The sequence below is a fragment of the Canis aureus genome, chromosome 24, assembly GCF_053574225.1.
Source record: "Canis aureus isolate CA01 chromosome 24, VMU_Caureus_v.1.0, whole genome shotgun sequence".
In the NCBI taxonomy this organism is placed as follows: Eukaryota; Metazoa; Chordata; class Mammalia; order Carnivora; family Canidae; genus Canis; species Canis aureus.
The window spans coordinates 20,903,535-20,925,828 of NC_135634.1; the positions used below are offsets into that span (position 1 = coordinate 20,903,535).

The window sequence follows — 22,294 nt, forward strand, 5'->3', positions numbered from 1 at the left end:
CCCACACACTGCCTAATATTTTCTTTTTGTGAGCTCCCACTCCTGGATTACTCCTCTGCAGGGCTCAGTGGCACTCTCCAACGTTTAAGTCTTTAGGCTGCCAAGGCACAGATTCCCAAAACAAGGAAAGGCTCAAATGACCAAGAATAGGAGCCATTTCCTGCTCCTGGAGAACCAGCTAAATGGAGTCTGAGTCATCCACGCAGTCATCTCAATGTAGGCATGTTACCAACTACCCAGATGAAGCTTCGTTATTGATCTGACAGCTAGTCCTACCCCACCAAACCCTACGCATACACGGGAAGGGCATCAGAGAATTACGAAAGGAGGTGGAGAGATCACAAGACCACTACCTTGGGCCATACATCTATATAGTTCAGAATCTCCATTCCCCCCATTATTTGAGAGGATCTAAGCCACCTTCTGTAAGGTGGGGTAGAAGTCGATGATATCCCCATTCCTAATTTGCTGTAAACACTCTTGCCAGTGGCTCAACTGATTTTAGTGTTTCTAAACAGAAACCCTGAAGTAGGGCAGCCGGGTAGCCCGGCGGTTTAGTGCCACCTTCAGCCCAGGGCATGATCCTGGAGACCCAGGTTCAAGTCCCAAGTCAGGCTCCCTGCATGGAGCCTGCTTCTCCCTCTGCCTGTATCTCTGCCTCCCCCGCCCCCCCCCCCCCCGTCTCTCATGAATAAATAAATAAAATCTTAAAAAAGGAAAGAAACCCTGAAGTATGCTAGTTCCTTCAATTAAACCAACAAAAAGAAATGCTGCTCCGGACTCTCTTGAATGCTTTATTTTATTATTTTTTTTATTTTTTAAATAAATTTATTTTTTATTGGTGTTCAATTTACCAACATACAGAATAACACCCAGTGCTCATCCTGTCAAGTGCCCTCCCCAAGTGCCCTCCCCATTCACCCCCACCTCCTGCCCTCCTCCCCTTCCACCAACCCTAGTTCGTTTCCCAGAGTTAGGAGTCTTTATGTTCTGTCTCCCTTTCTGATATTTCCCACACATTTCTTCTCCCTTCCCTTATATTCCCTTTCACTATTATTTATATTCCCCAAATGAATGAGAACATATAATGTTTGTCCTTCTCCGATTGACTTATTTCACTCAGCATAATACCCTCCAGTTCCATCCACATTGAAGCAAATGGTGGGTATTTGTCATTTCTAATGGCTGAGTAATATTCCATTGTATACATAAACCACATCTTCTTTATCCATTCATCTATCAATGGACACGAAGGCTCCTTCCACAGTTTGGCTATTGTGGCCATTGCTGCTATAAACATCGGGGTGCAGGTGTCCCGGCGTTTCAGCGCATCTGTATCTTTGGGGTAAATCCCCGACAGTGCAATTGCTGGGTCGTAGGGCAGGTCTATTTTTAACTCTTTGAGGAACCTCCACACAGTTCTCCAGAGTGGCTGCACCATTTCACATTCCCACCAACAGTGTAAGAGGGTTCCCTTTTCTCCGCATTCTTTCCAACATTTGTGGTTTCCTGCCTTGTTAATTTGCCCCATTCTCACTGGTGGGAGGTGGTATCTCATTGTGGTTTTGATTTGTATTTTCCTGATGGCAAGTGACGCAGAGCATTTTCTCGTGTTCATGTTGGCCATGTCTATGTCTTCCTCTGTGAGATTTCTGTTCATGTCTTTTGCCCATTTCATGATTGGATTGTTTGTTTCTTTGGTGTTGAGTTTAATAAGTTCTTTATAGATCTTGGAAACTAGCCCTTTATCTGATACGTCATTTGCAAATATCTTCTCCCATTCTGTAGGTTGTCTTTTAGTTTTGTTGACTGTATCCTTTGCTGTGCAAAAGCTTCTTATCTTGATGAAGTCCCAATAGTTCATTTTTGCTTTTGTTTCTTTTGCCTTCGTGGATGTATCTTGCAAGAAGTTACTGTGGCCGAGTTCAAAAAGGGTGTTGCCTGTGTTCTCCGCTAGGATTTTGATGGAATCTTGTCTCACATTTAGATCTTTCATCCATTTTGAGTTTATCTTTGTGTATGGTGAAAGAGAGTGGTCTAGTTTCATTCTTCTGCATGTGGCTGTCCAATTTTCCCAGCACCATTTATTGAAGAGACTGTCTTTCTTCCAATGGGTAGTCTTTCCTCCTTTATCGAATATTAGTTGACCATAAAGTTGAGGGTCCACTTCTCGGTTCTCTATTCTGTTCCATTGATCTATGTGTCTGTTTTTGTGCCAGTACCACACTGTCTTGATGACCACAGAACGCTCTATTTTAATACGCTTTTCTAAACAACACCCAATATCTTGTGTTCTTTCTTTTTGTAATTGATCTTTGTCTATCTTGTCATAAACCCAAATATTCTGACATCATTTCAAAAACTCTTTCCTATTCAACCCAGTGTGGTTCTTTAAGTCACTTTAATCCCTTTTGAGTTTCAGATTCTCCACTTCAACCACCACTTGGTAAGGATGTTAAACATGGGTTACAGCATCAGAGAGTATTTTGATTAACACATCTCTAAGATTCTTTAAAACCCTGAAATTCTATCTGCTTTTCATTTTGTAGAAAAATGGAGAATCCTTAGCTGGCAGAAATGATAAAAAAAGTAATGGAATAAAAGAAACAGCAAGAAAAATTGGAGAAGTTAAAAAAAAATCAAGAAAAGAGTATAGAAAGGACATGGAGAAAAGCAAAAAAGTCTACAAAAATAGAAAAAGCTTCACAGAACTTATCAAGGGTGCCAGCCTAAAGGGAAAATTAGACTGAGAAGTCAGTAAATAGACAATTGTTAGAAATATCCTCTAAATAGATGATAAATTTAATTAACGTAACATGGTCTATACCTAGATTACATATCCTTCACTTTCAGAAAAATCATTCATCTCAAGGAGAGCAGATGTCACTATATGTAAGAGCTTACCAGATTAGGGCTTGCTTATGTAAAAAGCTATGGTACTGTGGCCATAGGTAACTGAGATCCACTTCAAAATCTTTGACAGTAAAAACCAGAAACTAGTTCCCACCGCAATAATTACCTCTAGCTATCACTAGTTGTGTCAAATGTATTAGGAGAATTCTTGGACTTGCCTGGTTCTTAAGAAAACTCTATTTCAGAGTTAACATGAAATTTGACATTCTGGGATGATCTAAGATCTGTATCTTAATTCCAGTGCTGCTGAGGGGCAAAAAATGTATGTGGGAGCCACACAGAGCTACCATTCAAATCATGGGTCTGCTACTCATTAACTATGGAATCCTGGGTCAATTAATCCACCTCCCTGAACTACAGCTGACTAGTTAATAAAAAGTAGGCTATAACAGCACAGCTCCTTGGTGAAACTATTGCAATGACTATGTAAGTAATACGTATTAAGCACATAATATAGTGTCTAGCCCAGAAGACAACACTCAACAAATCCTTTCCTCTTCACTCCCTTAGTTACCACATCGTTTTTAAAAATCCATAAAAGTCCTACCTGCTTATGGAGTCTTCTTCAGACTTCTCAGCCACTAGTAAAGAAAGCAGCAAAATACATTTTAAGTCAACAATAGAAAAATACAGAATATTAAAAGTGTAAGACCGATGATGATTGGTTAAAAAGTATTCCTTTGGGACCACACCTAGAAACCACACTACAGTGGATATTAACTGTACTATTGGTAGGCAGTTAATGCATTAAGAAATCTCATTTTCTCTTTATTTACCAAATGCAAGAAAAGAATTCTAGTTATCAGAATGTGGTACATACAAGTGGATGTTTCTAATGGTTACCATTATTGTAACCAAACCCTATGAGACTGACAGGAAATGGTATCATTAGCAGAATCATTATCATAAAGTGACAATGGCAAACTTAAATAGCATGATTTTCCTGGACTTCCACTAGTAGGAGCAGTTAAAACAGACTACACATAGTTGGCTGTAGCACAACGGAACTTCTTCAGCTCCTCAGTAGAGACTGCTAAGTTCAGGATGAAACACCTCATCACAAAGTTTGGCTCGGCTCCGGTCACAATCTCGGGGTCCTGGGTGGAGACCCTCAGGGAGTCTGCTTTTCTCTCTCCCTCTGCCCTTCCACCTCGCTTGTGCTGTCTGTCTCTCAAATAAATAAACTCTTCTTAAAATCTTTTCTAGAGAAAGACATAAGGCCTAGAAAAAAAGAACATTTTAAATGGAATGAATTGAGCCTCCTGACTTGTTCAGTAGAGAGGGCCGAAAATTTCAAAATGGACTGATACTTGGCTAAGGAAATAAAAGCTTCCTTTGTCTTCCAGTATCTTTAACTTGGTATTCTTCAATCTATCCTCCACACGAGACGCCTGCAAACTATGGCCACAGGCCAAATCCAACCTGCCATCTGTTTCTGTAAATAAAGTTTTAATGGAGCACAGTCACATCTATCTCAATACATATTGCTATGGCTACTTTCACACTACAATGGTAGAGTGTGAGACCCCAGGGCCTAAAATATTCACTATCTGGCCCTTTTAAGAAAAGCTTGGTGAGCCCCATTTTATGCCATAGCCAAAGGGCCCTAATTCAAATCTAATCTGATAACTCTTCTGTTTCAAATTCTCCAATCAATCCCTGCTGGCTCCCTCCCCAACAGCCATTCCATATTCTTTATTCTTGCTGGAGAACCACAGCTTTATTTGGATATTTATTGTCCCAATATACAAAGAATGTGGTCTCACCCCACCTGCAAAAGGAGAAATGATTATTCTAAGCTAATCATAGTACATGATTTACCAGTGACTGGTTTAGGAACAAGCAAGTCATGTTACCTAGCCTATAAAATGTTAGGGGAAGTTTACTGCAAGCCTCTGAGTTTTCTTCCTATATAAAAGAAACACAGAGACAAACACAGTTCTTCTGGTCAGTGGATATTGGCATGTGAAAATATGCCTGAAGCTGTTGCTAATTAGCCAAGCAGGAAAGGAGACAGGGACCCCTGGGTGACTCAGCGGTTGAGTGTCTGCCTTTGGCTGAGGCCCTCATCCCCGACTTTCTGGATTGAGTCCCATGTCAGGCTCCCTGCATGGAGCCTGCTTCTCCCTCTGCCTGTATCTCTGCCTCTCTCTGTCTCTCATGAATAAATAAATTAAAATCTTAAAAAAAACACAACACAAAGACAGCTCTATTATGAGCACCTTGAAAGACCAAAACTCTATTTCATCTTTGCTTCCTATAACTTGCAAAACCAAAGCCAACCTAAAGATTTCTGTGATAGAGATCCACTAAGTTAAAGGTTTCTTCCTACATTTCAGACCATGCAGTGCACTAGGTGCCACCTCTGGGGAGCAACGGTAACATCTTTGTTACTGCTTTTAATAAAATTTTTAATAAAAAAAATATTTTTGTGCTTTTATAATTTGTTGAGCCCAAGTTGCCCTTTTCGAATATTTATTATGATCATCTTTTGACTAATGGTAACAGAGTGTCTTATTTCCAAAAAACTACAGTATTATGCAACGAACAGGAGAGAACATTGTCCTAATGAAGTCAACATATCACATTCTGACTTAAGAGAAGTGAAGTCACAAATAGTGAGACTGCGTTGATGCAACAGCATCTAAAATAACCTGTGCTCCTCAACAGGCTTCTGTAGGATAGGTAATCACCTTAAAAATCAAGCAATCTCATTGGTATTGCTGCACACTAGCTAAGTTTTGCAGTTCTTATTGTTTGCCATTTGTGTAAAGTACCAGCAAGGTATTGCAGAGTTCCAGTTTTAAGGATAATGAGACAAATCACGCTATAATAATATTTACTAAATGAAATCCACTTGTAAAAGTTAAAATATCCATTTGTATAACCAGTATAACTTTTATAACATGTTGATAAAGGAAACATAAAACATACCAACTTAAATATTTTTTTTTCTTATTTACACAAAGATATCACATGATATTTTAAGTATCATAACTAATAATGAGGGCACCTGGATGGCTCACTGGTTGAGGTTGTGATCCCAGGGTTCTGGGATTGAGTCCCACATCAGGCTTCCTCATGGAGCCTGCTTCTCCCTCTGCCTCTCTCTCTGTCTCTCTTAGGAATAAAGAAACAAAATCTAAAAAATACTAAGATAACGAATTTCTTTTCAGACAATACTGCCTCACATTTTAAATTACCAAAAAGAACTTCTCAAATTCTGAATCCTAGACTATTAAGAAAGAAATTAAGAAACAAAACAAATACCCATGCAATTTACACATTGGATTTGTTTTGTTTTTTCATTGCTCTTTCATTATCAAAACTGCCTCACTCTGACTTCATCTATGTTAGGACCACCATAAGTAATTCACTCTAAAAAATCGTACCTAGATCATGATTCTCTGAAGAATTTTCAGGTTTCATTTCTTCTTCATGTTCAGAAATTAGTTGGTCATTGCTACGTGTAAGAAAGAGTGACAATGTGACTTTTTTAATACTGATATGAAAAACATTTACCAGATATATCAAATTCTTAAGATTTTTCAAACAATATCAGGGTTAACATCAAAACTTAAATTACCCCATAGGTACTTCAAATTTGTTAGTTCTAAAAACTTTTTTTATTAAGTATCTAATTATAATTAAAGGAGAAACAAAAGTAAGGTGAACCAGTCATGAATTGAGGGCATTATAGCTCAGTAAACTAAGAGTTAGCTTGCCATAATGGAAAGTGTCTCAAATCCCAAAGTCCTAGCTCTAAAACCAGCAGCTTTTTGTTCTTGGACCAGCCACTTCTCTTCCACTCAAAGTCTTCCTCTATAAAACAGGAATCTTACCATCTTATATTACAAGGCCGTTAGGAGGATTTAATGAGGTATTATACCCAAAACGTGGCCTCTCAGGCAAGGTGATGCCCACAACTCTGGGAAGGGCAATATGAGACCTTCCATGACCTAATAAGAAAAGGTATTCCACAGGATTTAAAGCAGGCTTGGGGGGCAGCCCGGGTTGCTCAGTGGTTTAGCGCTGCCTTCAGCCCAGGATGTGATCCTGGAGACCCAGGATCGAGTCCCACGTCAGGCTCCCTGCATGGAGCCTGCTTCTCTGCCTCTCTCTCTCTCCCTCCTCTCTGTGTATTCCCATGAATAAATAAAAATAAAATCTTTTAAAAAAATTAAAAAAAAAATAAAGCAGGCTTCGAGTACAGATGTAGGAACAAAGGGGAAAGGAAAGTCCAGTCTCTTCCTGTAGTATTTGAACTTCTTTAATAGTTTAGAATGGTCCCAACTAAAATCTGCTAGCAGAAAAGACAAACAAAATCCTTGAAGGTTAATTCATCATGAAGGTCTGGGCTAATATATGGTTTCCACGTAAAGTTTTTGAATGTGAAGGGAAGGGTGTATGGGGCTAAAGCCAGGAGGTCCAGCTGTCGGAACAGCACGCCAGTGGCTTTGGAAGAGCAGCTGAGCATATAAGCATACGTAATAAACAAAAAAAAGTTTACGTTTGAATTCTAAGTGTGGATCACCATGAGGACTGAGGAATGAGGATCAGTAAGGGCATCCTATTAGCAAAAGTCAATCATGACTGGACTGCAGAACCAGTTTCAATAGCAATGCTGCAGGAACAGAATCAAAGGAAACCACAGAATGATGAGCATGTCCCTTTTTCCATCCAAATGGCTTATAAAAGAGGACTGCCTCTCTGGTCTTAGGGAAATCCTTAGGTTCTTGGAAAATTCAAGGGGGAAAGTATAGGTGATAACCCACAAGGAAGAGTATAGAGTTTTCTGTGAAACTGAACATCTTAGGACACAAGTAACTAGTTAGTAAAAACAGACGTTGAGGTGCCTGGGTAGTTCAGTCAGTTAAGCATCTGCCTTTGGCTCAGGTCATGGTCTCAGGATCCAGCCCTGTGTTGGGCTCCCAGCTCAGCAGAGTGTTGGATTCTCCTTCTCCCTCCACCCCTCCTCCTCACTTATGCTCACTCTCTCTCAATAAATAAATAAATAAATAAATAAATAAATAAATAAATAAATATCTTTAAAGAAGCACCCAGCTATAACATTATGTGAACCCCATGCAGAAGGGTTATAGTTGGAATGAAACAGATACAGTGAGGATCCCTAAGGATAAAGGTCTCAAGAGAACTGACATAAAGAATCCTGCACCCATTGCTACTTCTAACTAGTCTAGCCTTTTGCTTGATTTCTGGGTGATGATAGGCCCTAACTCACTGCCATCCTAAAGTGCCTGAATCAAATTATACCTTCTCAGCTGTTACATAGGAAGTAACACTATTTTACTACATTTTAAACCTCAGTTGAGAAATAACTAGCATGTTTTATTTTCACTTTTTAAAAAAGATTTTATTTATTTATTCATGAGAGACACACACAGAGAGAGAGAGGAGGCAAAGACATCAGCAGAGGGAGAACCAGACTCCTCACAGGGAGCCAGATGTGGGACTCGATCCCCAGACCCCGGGATCATGCCCTGTGCCCAAGGCAGATGCTCAACCGCTGAGCCACCCAGGTATCCCAGTAATAACTAGCATTTTAATGTAAACACGTACATATTAATACTATTAATAATAGCATATTCTTCTGCAGTCCATCCATATACATCTTAGGAAAACCTCCCTAAAGAGAAGACTGACTATATTTCATGGTTCATCTTTTACAGCATATTTTACAGCAAGCATAAGGGCTATTCTAAAATAACAGAGAGATAACTTCATCCTTAAGAACTCAAGAGTATTTAAGCACCTAATCTGATATACTTCATCAAGGTAATATCTCACATGATGCTACAGAATTGACCACTAACATGTCCAAGTGTTCATCTTTGTAAATTAACCCCACGGCTAAAATGAAGGGACAAAAAAAGAAGCCTCTGGTTCCACTTGGGTATTATAGTAGAAGTTGCTATTGTAAAACCCTTTGATGAGCAAGAAACTATGCTGAGGTCACTGATCTGAATAGGTGAAGGATTTTTTTTAAAAATTCCCCAGTCTGCGACATCTGGGTGGCAGAGTGGTTGAGCGTCTGCCTTTGGCTCAGGGCGTGATCCTGGAGCTCCAGATCCTGCTTCTCCCTCTGCCTGTGTCTCTGCCTCTCTCTGTGTGTCTCTCATGAATAAATAAATAAAATCATTTTAAAAATTCCCCATTTTTTCCTTAAACTGGTACACTGTACCTCCAAGCCACCTGGAGGCCAGGTCGGTATAAAAGCTATCTATAGGCTTAAAACAGTAATAATATTCACACTAATGAAAAGAAAACAGTCATAGTTGCAATTAATGATGCTAAGTTAAGCATGTGGTAGGCACTAAATTACATTATATATATACACACACACATTTTATATATATATATATATACACATATATATATACGTATATACACACACATATATATATAAAAATATTATTTACACACAACCACTCTTGAAGGATATATTATTATCCTCCTTTTCATATCAGGAAAGGTATCTGGTGATGGTAAGTAATGTTTCCAAGGTCACATACCCTGCAAGGAGGCAAGCTAAGAATTAAACCTAGTCTTCTGTGAAGCTAAAGTCCATATCTTTTCTCTTTATCACTCACCTATGATTTCTCCTCATTAAAGGAAGAGTCTATTTACCTATGTTTCTCTTTCATCCTTCAATCCATTCCAATTAAAAATGAAAATGATAAAAAAGAATAAAAACTGATGAACCCAGAGTATCTGGTAATGGTAATTAACCACTTCGGGATCATCTAACAACATCAGTATTCTTCAACAAAAAGTAATAAAGCAAAGAGTCATCCAAAAAAAAAAAAAAAAAACAACTCCTACTTATGCTTATTATGCATCTTTTAAAGAAAAGTATGAAATAGAATCTTAAAAAATATTAATAAAAGAGTTCAGATATCCAGAATTGTGTCTTAAAGTAAACTACAAGTTAGAAGTCCCCGTTATAAAACTAATAATATTAATATGAAACCCTTTTGGCTAATATAAAATCCTATGGCAAAAAAAACTATTGCAAATGACATCAATCAGTATTACAAAGAAATATGAATTCTGCTATACACTGTTCATGTTGGCCTGTCAGAATAATTGCTTTCTACCTAAGAGATGACATCCTGACATTTTTCACTATATGACTATAACTTAATCCTCTTATTAAGATAAAGTTTATGACATGAGAAATTGTTATCACTCGAGACAAAATACTAAGGTTTAAAAAATAAAACAAAACAAAAAAATATTGTACCTTTTAACCTTATCCCCTGCAGGTAGACTTGCTCCTTTTCCTACTAAAAAATTCACCATTTGCTCTTTGTTTGCTTTTAGAGCAATTAAAACTGGTGTGAGGCCATCCTGTAAAAGTGCAAAAAAAACTTATAATTTATAAATTTACATATTTGCATGCTAAATTTTAAAATTACTATACATTCCTCAAAACTTAAAACATATACTGTAGAAAGTAAATAAAATTAGCCCCTTCCTTCTCATACCTCTGTGTTTTTACCACCTGCTCCTTCTTTTTAAAAGACTGCTTTCTCAGGGAGTGTGGGTGGCTCAGTTGGTCAAGCATCTGCCTTCAGCTCATGAGCTCAGGTCATGATCCCAGGGTCTCAGGATGGAGCCCTACCTTGAGCTCCCTCTGCAGCAAGAAGTCAGCTTCTCCCTCTCCCTCTGCCCCTCCCCTCCACTGGTGCTCTCTCTCCTGCTTGCTCGCTGCCTCTCTCAAAAACATAAAATCTCTTTAAAAAGTAAAATAAAATTAAAAAATAGACCTCCGCTACCTCTTCAACAGATTACCTGCAGTCATTCTACAAACTCGCTTCAAACATTGTCTGGCACCAAGAATCTTTGCTTCTCTCACAATATATACCATGGTATACACTATTCCACACCATCTAAGACCCATACATCAGGCTACCTGGCTCAGTGGGAAGGCCTGTTCTTCCCATCCCTCTGCCTTTAAGCCCAAATTGCGTTTGCTCTCTCTCATCCTCTCTTTTTCTCAAATAAATGAAATACTCAAAAATACAAAGTATCATTATTTAAAGTGAAAACTTAGACAATTAAATCAAAATATTTTCATTCAGGAAATGCTTGAGCTTCCAAATATGAAAAATCAACCCTAACTATGGCACACAACAGTGTTTCTGCAAGAGCAGCCACTGAAGGTAATGCACATCAAAGAAAGAGCAGGGAGACTGGCAAATGTGGTCATCACCAGCTCCCCATGGACACCCACCACCCCACTGAGGAACTACATAGGCTGAGCAGGAGCTACTCTCTGGAATGGGAGACCTCACCATGGTACATGGCTGGCAGATTGGCTACCAGCACAAGTAGATGCCCCTGTAGGATGTCATGACCTGATCCCTTGCTTCTGAACCTTAGGGCCTAGAACGCCCATGGCCTATTACAACCTGCTGCTTTCTCCTCCCATTTACACTCACCCAAGCTACTCCTCTGGGTCACAGTCTCCTATTCATTCCCAGAAGCATCCATTTCCTAAGACCCTGCACAGCACTCACCCTCCATCATCACCACACTCCCCTTTAGGCCTTCAATCCTTTGTGGGCTCTGAGCGCACCATCTACTTCCAGGCACTCATACGACAATATTATTACTGGGGAGGAAGGGGGCCTGGGAGATGGATCTTAGATTTTACATACTCCTTATTTTCTCTAGCCCTCCCCCTGCCTTGGTTTTGGAGTTATTTCCATGATGACAGGACCTGAGGTATAAAATTCAGGGTCTCTGTGTGTGTATGTATATATGAAAATACGTAATAAAATCTTTTGCAAATACAGATACATATCTAATGTCAAATACATTGTAAAAAAAAGTTGATCTGTACCTTGTTTTTGACCTCTATGTCTGCTTTGTGTAAAAGCAGCTGCTTGGCTATTGAGATGTTCTCCTCGAACACCGAATAATGGAGAGCGGTGTTGCCCTCGTCGTCCTTAATATTTGGATCAGCACCCTGTCCCAGCACAATAGTTGCACATTCTACATGTTGGAATTGTGCAGCCTGTAAGCATTACACCAAGAAACAGAATGTAATTTCTGGGAATTTGAAGTAAACATGCCACAGGCTTCACCAAAGAGTTATGTTTAAATGCAACAAATGTTCATTCCAAGTACTTCAATCCAATCCATCTCAGGCAGACTTAGCTGTGACCACGCACCTTCATTAGAGCTGTCCTGTTTTCTTCATCACGGAGGTTGAGCTCACATTCCAAATACATCAGGATATGCACAATATATACATGGCCTTTGGCACAGGCCAAGTGGAGAGCAGACCTATGAAAGTGAAAGGAATTGTCAGGAAATTACACTGTACTATTTCAAAACACGAAATTAATTCACATAATTTAAGGAGCCATGTTTTTCTCATGACTCCAAAACAAAGAATTATTATTCGTTTAAAGAAAGTACAGTATTTATTAGTGATTATTCACCACTCTATTGAAAGAGCAGCCTATCTGTTTAGGAAGAGCATGACCTCAGGAGGCAGCTCAAGCTGAGTATGATTCCTATTTGCACTCTGTCACATAATTGTTATCACTTATAATTATCGCAATTTCCTCATCCACAAAAGGAGCATAAAAATAGTTATCTCGGGTCACCTGTCTGGCTCACTCTGAAGAGCATGTGACTCGATCTCGGGAGCCAGGGGTTCGAGCCCCCTGTTGGTTATAGAGGTTACCAAACAATAGTAATAATAAATAAAATAAAAGGTAGTTATCTCACAAGACCTCTTGTCGTGATCCTTAAGCGAGGATCCATGCAAAGTGTTTAGAATACTAGTTCCTAGCACAAGTATTATTATAACTATTAATACAACTTACAAAGACCCACTACAATTAGGTAAAATTATCCAATTATGCCTACTTTGCAGCTACGTTTAAGGATGAGCAAGAATACTCTATTTCAATGATTCTAAGATGCTCATTTTTGTCACCTTTTAATATCTCTGACACTGGAATCCAATTTCTAATTCAACATGTCTTAAAACTATAGCTGGCATGATTTTTAAAAATTTCTTCTTGGTACATAACTAGTGGGGCATCATACACTCTACGGTGCCTTAAATGAAATAATGACATATTCAACAGGTCTGTTGCACTTCTAGTCATATGCTTGGAATTACACTGTTCAAGAACTAAAATAATTTTCAGTAGTTGAAAGCATTACGGGTAAAAGAGACTAAAATAACAAAAGGATATTTTTAAGTAATTCTTACTTCAGTTTACAAGGAAGTTTAAGCCAAAAGAAACTCAGGATTCAAATAAACGGGGACAGCTCATTTTATTTTTCAGGGGCGGGGGGGGCGGTGGGGAAGCTCATTTTATTAAGCATTTTAATTAATAGAAAATGTTTAGATTCATAGAAATCAAGTATTTCCAATTACCAATATTAGTATTTAATATTATTGAAATGTCAAAAGGGCAGGTAAAGGTAATCTTTTACAATTTCCGATCTTCAGAAATGTTTTCCTTTGACAGGACGTTCCAAGGAAAAGCTTCACGTGAGATTAAGTCCTAATACTTCCATTTAAAATTTCTCACCTTAGGGGCACCCGGGTGGCTCAGTTGATTGAGTGTCCAACTTTTGGTTTTGGCTCAGGATGATCTCAAGGTCGTAAGATGGAGCCCCACATTAGGCTCCATGCTCAGGGTGGAGTTTGCTTGGGTTCCTCTCTCTCCCTCTGTCCCTTCCCTCTCCCATGACCTTCTCTCTCCTTTTAAAATAAATACATCTTTTAACATTTACAAAATAAAATAAAATCTCTCATCTTAAGATTGCCTGGCTGGCTCAGTCAGTAGAGCATGTGTCCTTAAACGTCGAGCCCCACGTTGGTAAAGAGATTACTTAAAAATGAAAGCATTAAAAACTAAATGCATAAGATTTCTCATCTTGCTCATACGGGGCAACATGAAGTCTTTTTAAGAATGAAAAAGATCCTGAGTAGACTATGTCTGCTACATATCCTGTGTTCAGGTTCTGTTTGGGAAATACATGGACTGAAGAATAAATACATTTGGAGAGTTCAATAGTTTTTTTTATCTATTAATATGTATACTATATTTAATATATCTACTTAAAGATATATTAGATTTTTTATCTATTAATATATATACTATATTTAATATATCTATGTAAAGATATATTAGATTTATCTATTTCTTTGAGAAAGAGAGAATGCATGAATGTGGTGAAGGGCAGACGGAGAGGGAGACAATCTCAAGCAGCCTCCCCATTGAACATGGAGCCCGACAGGGGGCTCAACCCCACAATCCTAAGATCATGACCAGAGCCAAAATCAAGAGTCTGATGCTCAACAAACAGCCACCAAGACAACAGGAAAGTTCAGTACTTTTAAAGAAAACTTTTGTAAAGTAAACTAATACTTTTGAAATAGCAATGAAAATTTATATTTGCTACTTTTTTTTCAGAAGAGGGAAACAAAAATTCTATAAGCTATGGCAGTATCATTTGTATTTTTTATTTTCATAAGGATTTAATAACTAAAACAAATTATTAATCATTTACTTATTACACGTTATAAAGCCATACATAACAAAATCGTATGTATATATTTAATGTATGCATAATAAAATCTACAATACACATAAAAATATTCCCCTTACTTCTGAAGAGGCTAAATAAAGGTTGTCAGAAAATACCAATCCTGGCCCATCAAATTTTTTTAAATAGAAAGAGGGGCACCTGGGTGACTCAGTTAGGCATCTGCCTTTGGCTCAAGTCATGAACCTCGGGGGTCCTGCGATCAAGTCCTACGTCATCAGGCTCCCTGCTCCACGGGGTTTCTGCTTGTCCCCCTGCCCCTCCCTGCCGCTTGTGTGCCTGATTTCTCCCTCTCAAATAAATCAATGAAGCCTCTTAAAAGTAAATAGAAATTCTTTTTGTCTCTACAACAAGATTCATATTCTTGCTGTTCTCCTGGATTACTTCATTGGTAATAAACCTTTGTTGGAATTTTTATATACCTTTTCCTGTAGAAATCAGAGACTTCTTTTTTAAGAAACAAGAAAACTAGTTTTATATTTTGCACATCTTTTTGGCTATAACAAAACCATTGTCTGTCTGCTTATGTGTTTGTATCATCAAAACAATTTTTTCCCCTCATTTAATGATCTACTAAAGTACAGCTTTGCATGTTAATGTGTATCAATTATCTTTGCCACATTCAGTGGTCACATAGTAGTCCAGCCTATGGATACACTGCCTATAATTTATACAGGCCATTAGATGAGTTCTTAATACATTGCTATTGTAAATAGTGCTGAGAAAAGCATATTGCATATTGTTTATCTTTAATTATTTACTAAGCGTACTTTACATCAATAAAATTCATGGGTAAAAGGAATACATATTTTTCAATTGGGACTTAACCAACGAACTATCCGAAAAGTCAAAAACAACTTTAACCAGGAGTATAAGTACCATCATTCTTTATCTTCACAAAGCTTACACATGGAAAATGGGATTTTATTCCTTTTATATTTTAGATTTTTTTTTTTAATTTATTTGACAGAGAGAGAGCACCAGCAGAGGGGAGGGGCCGAGGGAAAAGCAGACTCCCCACTGACTAGGGAGCCTCACCAGGGGCTGAATCCCAGGACCCAGAGATCATGACCCTGAGAGGAAGTCGGAAGCAGCCAACTGACTGAGCCACCCAGAGGCCCCCCTATTTCATTCCTTTAATACCTTCCCTGTAAAACAAAGACATTTTTTTTTATCTGATACACATATGTTGTAAATATTTTGCAAGGACATTCTTTTCTTATATTATTTTCTGATATACAGAGAGTTTTAATTTTTTATGTGGCTGAATCAACCTCCAGAACTCTTGCTTTTATTTATTTATTTTTTTAAAGATTTTCTTTATTTGTGAGAGACACAGGGGGGAGAGAGGGAGGCAGAGACACAGGCAGAGGGAGAAGCAGGTTCCATGTAGGGAGCCCAACGTGGGACTCAATCCTGGGTTCTCCAGGATCAGGCCCTGGGCTGAAGGCGGCGCTATACCCCTGAGCTACCTGGGCTGCCCGAACTCTTGCTTTTAAAGTCATTCTTAGAATGGTCTTTGTCAACATAAAAAAACGGGCACAGAAGCATTCGTGTTTTCTTCTTTTGTACTGTATTTTGCAGATTTAACATTTTTAATCTGTATTCCATCTGGAACTTATGTTTATGAGATACAATTCTAGCTAGTTTTCTCCAAATAGCAGATATGTCATCAACATTATGAATGATTCACCTTTTCCTACTAATATGAAATGTCACCAGCATCAAGTTATAAAGTCTTAACATACACTTAGGTGTTTGGCATTTTCTTACGTGTTCCATTCATTTATCCGTCTTTTCAGCTGTTAGTCAAGGAATAATTTGCAGAAATTTGAGGTACATTTTAATAACTAGAAGGTATTCTATAAAAAAAATTTTTTTAAGTTTTTATTCTAGTTCCAGTTTGTTAACATACAGCATTGTATTATATTAGGTGCAGGTGTACAATATAGGGAGTGATTGCAAAATTTTTCTTAATTTTATCACAATGAAAAGAACAGAGACCGTACATAAAAGCTCAAAATTTCTAAAACCACAACGTTTCTATTGCGTTGTGGAATACTGATAAACACGGGAAGAGTACACATTTTCAGAAAAATGAGACTTCCTATTCACAGACAGAACCATCTTCCCAATTCCAAATCTCCTTCCAAGGTCCCTCAGTAAATGACATAGGTACAAACTGTACACAGAAGTCAGATACTGCCCTGTATCCAAAGTAATTCTGGGAATTACTTCTCTCAGCATGCACTCTTTAATAACACTCGTATAAGATGTCCATTAAAAATAAAATACCATATATACTTAATTTCATTTCTGTTTTTCTTTTAAGATTTTATTTATTCATGAGAGACAGACAGAGAGAGAGGCAGAGACATAGGCAGAGGGACATGCAGGCTCCCTGCTAGGAACCCGACTGGGGCTCTCAGGACCCAGGATCACGACCTGAACCAAAGGCAGATGCTCACCCACTCAGCCACCCAGGCGTCCCCTTAATTTCGTTTCTACTACTATTGAAAATCCATTAAATCACGTCAAAACTGTCTGTAAAGTGCTCCCTACGGAGAATTATGAACGGGCCCAAAGGCAGCTGAAGACATTTTGTTGCTCAGTGGGCCGGAGTGGACCCCAGGTAAGCTTCCACCAACTACTGCTGCGGGGCCACCAGAAGAAAGATGGCCAAGCGCCCTGGTGGTCAGCCAGGGCTCAGCTCTCCAGACTCAGGCCGGCAAGGTGAGCGCCTCTCCCCGTCCACCCTGCCTCCTCCCCGCCGCTGCAAAGTCCCTATCACCTGTTCATGTGGTCTCTATCATTCAAGTCATTTATCCCCAGCAACAGAATCTGCTGCACTTTCGCTGCATTGCCCCCGCTGGCAGCTTTGTGGATCTTTCTGAGACCTCTGTCTGGGATGTGGTACCCAGGGCCCGGCTGGCGAGTTTGGTACCATTCAGACGCCGCCAGAGCCGGCCCTCCGCGGGCTGATCTTGAAGCCCAAGGGCAGCTCGCCCGTTACCCCCGAAGCTAAACACGGTCTTCATCGCAAAGCTTTCAGGCTTCACAGACACAGCTTTTCGCCGCCTCTAGAGCTCAACACTTAGTGCTGGAGATAAGCCAAGCCGGCCTCGCAGCAACGTCCCAGCGACCAAGCGCTGGGGTTCAAAATCTCTCTCTGCAGAACAAATGTAACCCAGCAATGCAGCTAAACACAAATGCGCCTGTGCACCTCAGAAACTGGCGTCCCTCGCCTGCTCACAAGGAGCCCATGGCCAAGGGTGCCCAAAGCGCATGGCCCAGGAGGCCCAAGCCTCTCAAATCTCCGCGATCCCCTTGACCTGGGCTGGCTTCCCCTCAAATGTTGCCGGGACGGCTGAGCATTACGGGACATTTGCAAAAGACTCTGGGGTGAGGAAAAGTAGTCTTCCGGGCCCCTGAGTGGCTCAGTGGTTGAGCATCTGCTTTCATCAAGTCCTGATCCTGGATTTTGGGATCGAGTCCCGCACGAGACTCCCCGCAGGGAGCCTGCTTCTCCCTCTTCCTGAGTTTCTCGTGAATAAATAAATGAAATCTTAAGAAAAAAAAAAGTAGTATTTATATATGACTAGGGCTAGAGTGCATGAAAGCATGTTCCCCCAGAATACTTCCCTAACGAATGCTCTCCCTCAGTTGATTCCTCTTCCACATCCCTAGGGACCCCTGTCAGTCTCCATGGAATGGAGCAGATGCAGCCAACAGAAAACTGTTCTCATGGTCAGACTTGGCAATGTGTATCATCAAGTGCAAGCTCACAAGGGGAGAACAATTCATATTCCCTAGATGAAATGAAAACGCAATTCTGCATGCCTCATAATCCTCCGATTTGGCCCAGCCTTACGTTTACATTTTCTTTATTTTTATTTTTTGCTGTTATTCCCCAATTTAATCTTTAATCAATCCAAGATTTAGTTTGCAGTGTGGTACAACATTAAAGAATTTTTTTTTTCTGAGAGAGAGAGAGAGAGAGAGAGAGAGAGACACGGAGGAATATGAGCTGAAATCAACAAACACAAAAAATAAAAATAAACAGAGGCTTAACCAACCGAGCCACACACAGGCGCCCCAACACTTAAGAACTGTTTTTAAAAATAGTTATTTGCTTCTTCTAAATAATCCATCTCAGGATCCCTGGGTGGCGCAGCGGTTTGGCGCCTGCCTTTGGCCCAGGGCGCGATGCTGGAGACCCGGGATCGAGTCCCACGTCGGGCTCCCGGTGCATGGAGCCTGCTTCTCCCTCTGCCTGTCTCTCTGCCTCTCTCTCTCTCTCTCTCTCTCTCTCTGTCTCTGTCTCTGTGACTATCATAAATAAATAAAAATTTTTAAAAAATGATCCATCTTTTCTCACCTAGCTTAAAATGCCACTTTATCATACATTCTGTTATGTTTTTCTGTTTCTGGGTTTTACACTGGATTCAACTGACCTTGAATCAGTACTCTAGTATTTTAACTTCTTTATACATATGTTTTAGTATCCAATACAGGTCCATAGTTCCCCTTCTTAATCTTCTCTTTTTTAATATTCTCTTGGCAATATTTACCTCTACGTTACTTGAGATGAATTTTTAATCACTATGCCAAATTTAAAGAATTCATGGAGAGAATTTCTAATTAGGTTAAGAGAATTAATGGTAACAGAATCAATCAACTTGAATCAGTGTATTTAGATGCACGTTATGCCTTTGAGCTTAAGTCTAATTTGACATCCCTCCTTAGCTTCCAGGAGGTTTTTTCCCCTTATGTAAATCCTGCATACACCTCGTGATGTGTTTATATCCTGGCTTTTTCTTTTTTCTAATGAAATATTTTCCCATTATAACTTGTAAGTGGTCACTCTTTTGATATCTGTGTATTTATTTGGTAATGAAAGTAAAGCACTTTTTAAACTGCATGTTTGTTAACAAAAGTTGGCAGTTTCTCGTAGGTACTCAGGGAAGGCACGGATTGGATGGGAAAGATTTCACCAGAAAGATCTATATGAAGAATGGTATGATGCGGTTGAAAAAAAAAAATCAAGTAAAATACAAACAGGATAGTCTGTTCATATTTATGTGTATGTGATACACACACACACACCCCGAGGCTGTATACGAATGTCTACAGAAACTTCTTTTAATGTGGTGGTAATTGATCCATTAATTAATTACAACTGGACTACACGCGATATTGTGGGTGAGGCAGATAGAAAAAAGCAGGAGCAAACCCATGACAACAGCTAATACAAAACTAGCTACCCCCAAACTCACTCACCAGATTCCTATTACATTTGTTAATGATTTTAAGGATTAAGCAAAGTAGGAGCCCCTGACTGGCTTAGTTGATAGAATATGCAACTCTTGGTCTTGGGGTTGTGAGTTTAAGCCTCATATTGGGACTATAGCCTGCTTAGAAAAGGGGAGGAGTGGGGGCTTAGTCAGGCATCTGCCTTCAGAAGCTCAGATCACGATCTGAGGGTCCTGGGATCAAGCCCCATATCAGGCTACCTGGTCGGTGGGGAACCTGCCTCTCCCTCTCCCTTTGTTGCTCCTTATCCTTGTTTTTTCTCTGTCAAATAGAACAACAAAAAAGAAAGAAAAGAAAAGAAAAGAAAAGAAAAGAAAAGAAAAGAAAAGAAAAGAAAAGAAAAGAAAAGAAAAAGAAAGAAAGGAAGAAAAGGAAAAGAAGAGAAGAGAAAAGAAAGGAAAGGAAAGGAAAGGAAAGGAAAGGAAAGGAAAGGAAAGGAAAGGAAAGGAAAGGAAAGGAAAGGAAAGGAAAGGAAAACAGAAAAGAAAAGAAAAGAAAAGAAAAGAAAAGAAAAGAAAAGAAAAGAAAAGAAAAGAAAAGAAAAGAAAAGAAAAGAGAAAAGAAATTGACCAACAAAACCTAACAGAAACTACTGTTGCACAAGATGCACCAGCAAAATTGGGAAGTTTGTTGTCTATTTTTACAGCAAGACAAATGCATAGATAGAAGTGTAGGCACTTATTTCAGAGGCCATTTAATGCCATTTTGTGTGTGTAGGTTGCATGATTTGACAAGAAGTTGTTTGGAATGAGCAACCTAGAAACTAAGGGGGTCTGCGTCTTCAGAAATTGCTGCTGGAATGACCTACAGAACTCTGGAGACCACTAGGGTCCCTTCTGAGAGAGTGGCTAGTTCCAGGGCAGATATGTTCATTGGTGGAAGAGCAATGAACAAAAACAAAGGGGTAACAACAACAAGAAACCATTTCTTGGCCCTATTCAGCTTAGCTAGACCAAATGGTTTTGGTGCGTGTGAATGATTGCAACTATGAGCATCAAGCATTTGTCTCTTACAGGTGCCAGCTAGAAAATTATCTTTTGTCCCCTTAGAATCCCCCAGGGTGACTTATGAGACCAGTAGAGGCTCTCTGTAGTGACAACTGAAGAGAAGACTGACATTTCCTAATGCAACCTGCGATGAGAGGCAACGGCATTACCAGGCTATAAGGAGATAGGAACTCCACACCAGGACTCCAGGTACGTTAAAGAATTTGGTTGACTGTAGTGTTTTTCTATAGATCAGAGATACTCAAAGAGTATATGGTAGTCTAACTCTGAGCTTCTTTGTTCCTTGGTCAAATGCTATGTGGATCCCCCAAAGACTTTCTCACAATCACCTGAAACCTAAGATTTCCAATTCCCAGACTTCTGTGGAAAACAATTTTGGATCTAGAACAGACATCCTCTAGAAAGTTCCTGATTAGAACTCCCATCCCCATCTGAGTCTCATATATGTCCTGGTTCAACATTGCCGCATACTCATCTGGTAGTTATACTAATGAAAATAACAAAGTGTTAGGGTAATATAGGTTTTATGACGAAAAACAACTGAGATATAAATGCTTTACCAAATCCCTTAGCTCAGGTTTTCCAATTCTACTTCAGGGCTGTCATGAATGTCTTCTCCTTTTAAGAGTTGCCAAGAAATTCACCACACACTTTCCATTGGGGCACCTGGGTGGCTCAGTCCATTAAAAGGCTTCGTTAAGGGAATCCCTCGGTGGCTCAGTGGTTTAGTGCCTGCCTTTGGCACAGGGCGAGATCCTGGAGTCCTGGGATCGAGTTCCACATCAGGCTCCCTGCATGGAGCCTGCTTCTCTCTCTGCCTGTGTCTCTGCCTCTCTCTCTCCTCTGTGTCTTTCATGAATGAATAAATAAAATCTTAAAAAAAATAAGGCTTCTGGGATCCCTGGGTGGCGCAGCGGTTTGGCGCCTGCCTTTGGCCCAGGGCGTGATCCTGGAGACCCGGGATCGAATCCCACATCGGGCTCCCGGTGCATGGAGCCTGCTTCTCCCTCTGCCTATGTCTCTGCCTCCCTCTCTCTCTCTGTGACTATCATAAATAAAATAAAAAATAAAAAAAATAAGTTTTTTTTTTTTTTTTTTTTTTTTTAAATAAGGCTTCTTTAGCTCAGGTCAGGACTCAGGGGCCTTGGGGTTGCCCTGCCTCGAGTTCTCTGCTCAGCAGGGAGTCTACTTCTCCCCCTTCCTCTGTCTCCACCCCCATTTGTGTCCTCTCACACTCAAAAATATAAAAATCTTTAAAAAACAACCAACGGGGATCCCTGGGTGGCGCAGCGGTTTAGCGCCTGCCTTTGGCCCAGGGTGCAATCCTGGAGACCTGGGATCAAATCCCACGTCGGGCTCCCGGTGCATGGAGCCTGCTTCTTCCTCTGCCTATGTCTCTGCCCCTCTCTCTCTCTCTCTCTCTCTCTCTCTCTGTGTGTGTGTGTGTGTGTGACTAT

The 22,294-nt window shown here is 39.8% G+C and overlaps 1 protein-coding gene across 1 annotated transcript in view; it reads right to left on the reverse strand.

The window, feature by feature from the left end:
* Positions 1–22,294, reverse strand: part of LOC144296613 (uncharacterized) — a 154,954-nt gene that overhangs the window by 91,661 nt on the left and 40,999 nt on the right. Inside the window, exons 9-13 of the mRNA XM_077869705.1 lie at positions 12,114–12,228; positions 11,783–11,956; positions 10,178–10,284; positions 6,306–6,376; positions 3,461–3,494 (exon numbers count right to left, since the gene is read on the reverse strand). Of these exons, the coding sequence (XP_077725831.1) occupies positions 3,461–3,494; positions 6,306–6,376; positions 10,178–10,284; positions 11,783–11,956; positions 12,114–12,228 (501 nt within the window). The remainder of the gene's footprint in view (positions 1–3,460; positions 3,495–6,305; positions 6,377–10,177; positions 10,285–11,782; positions 11,957–12,113; positions 12,229–22,294) is intronic.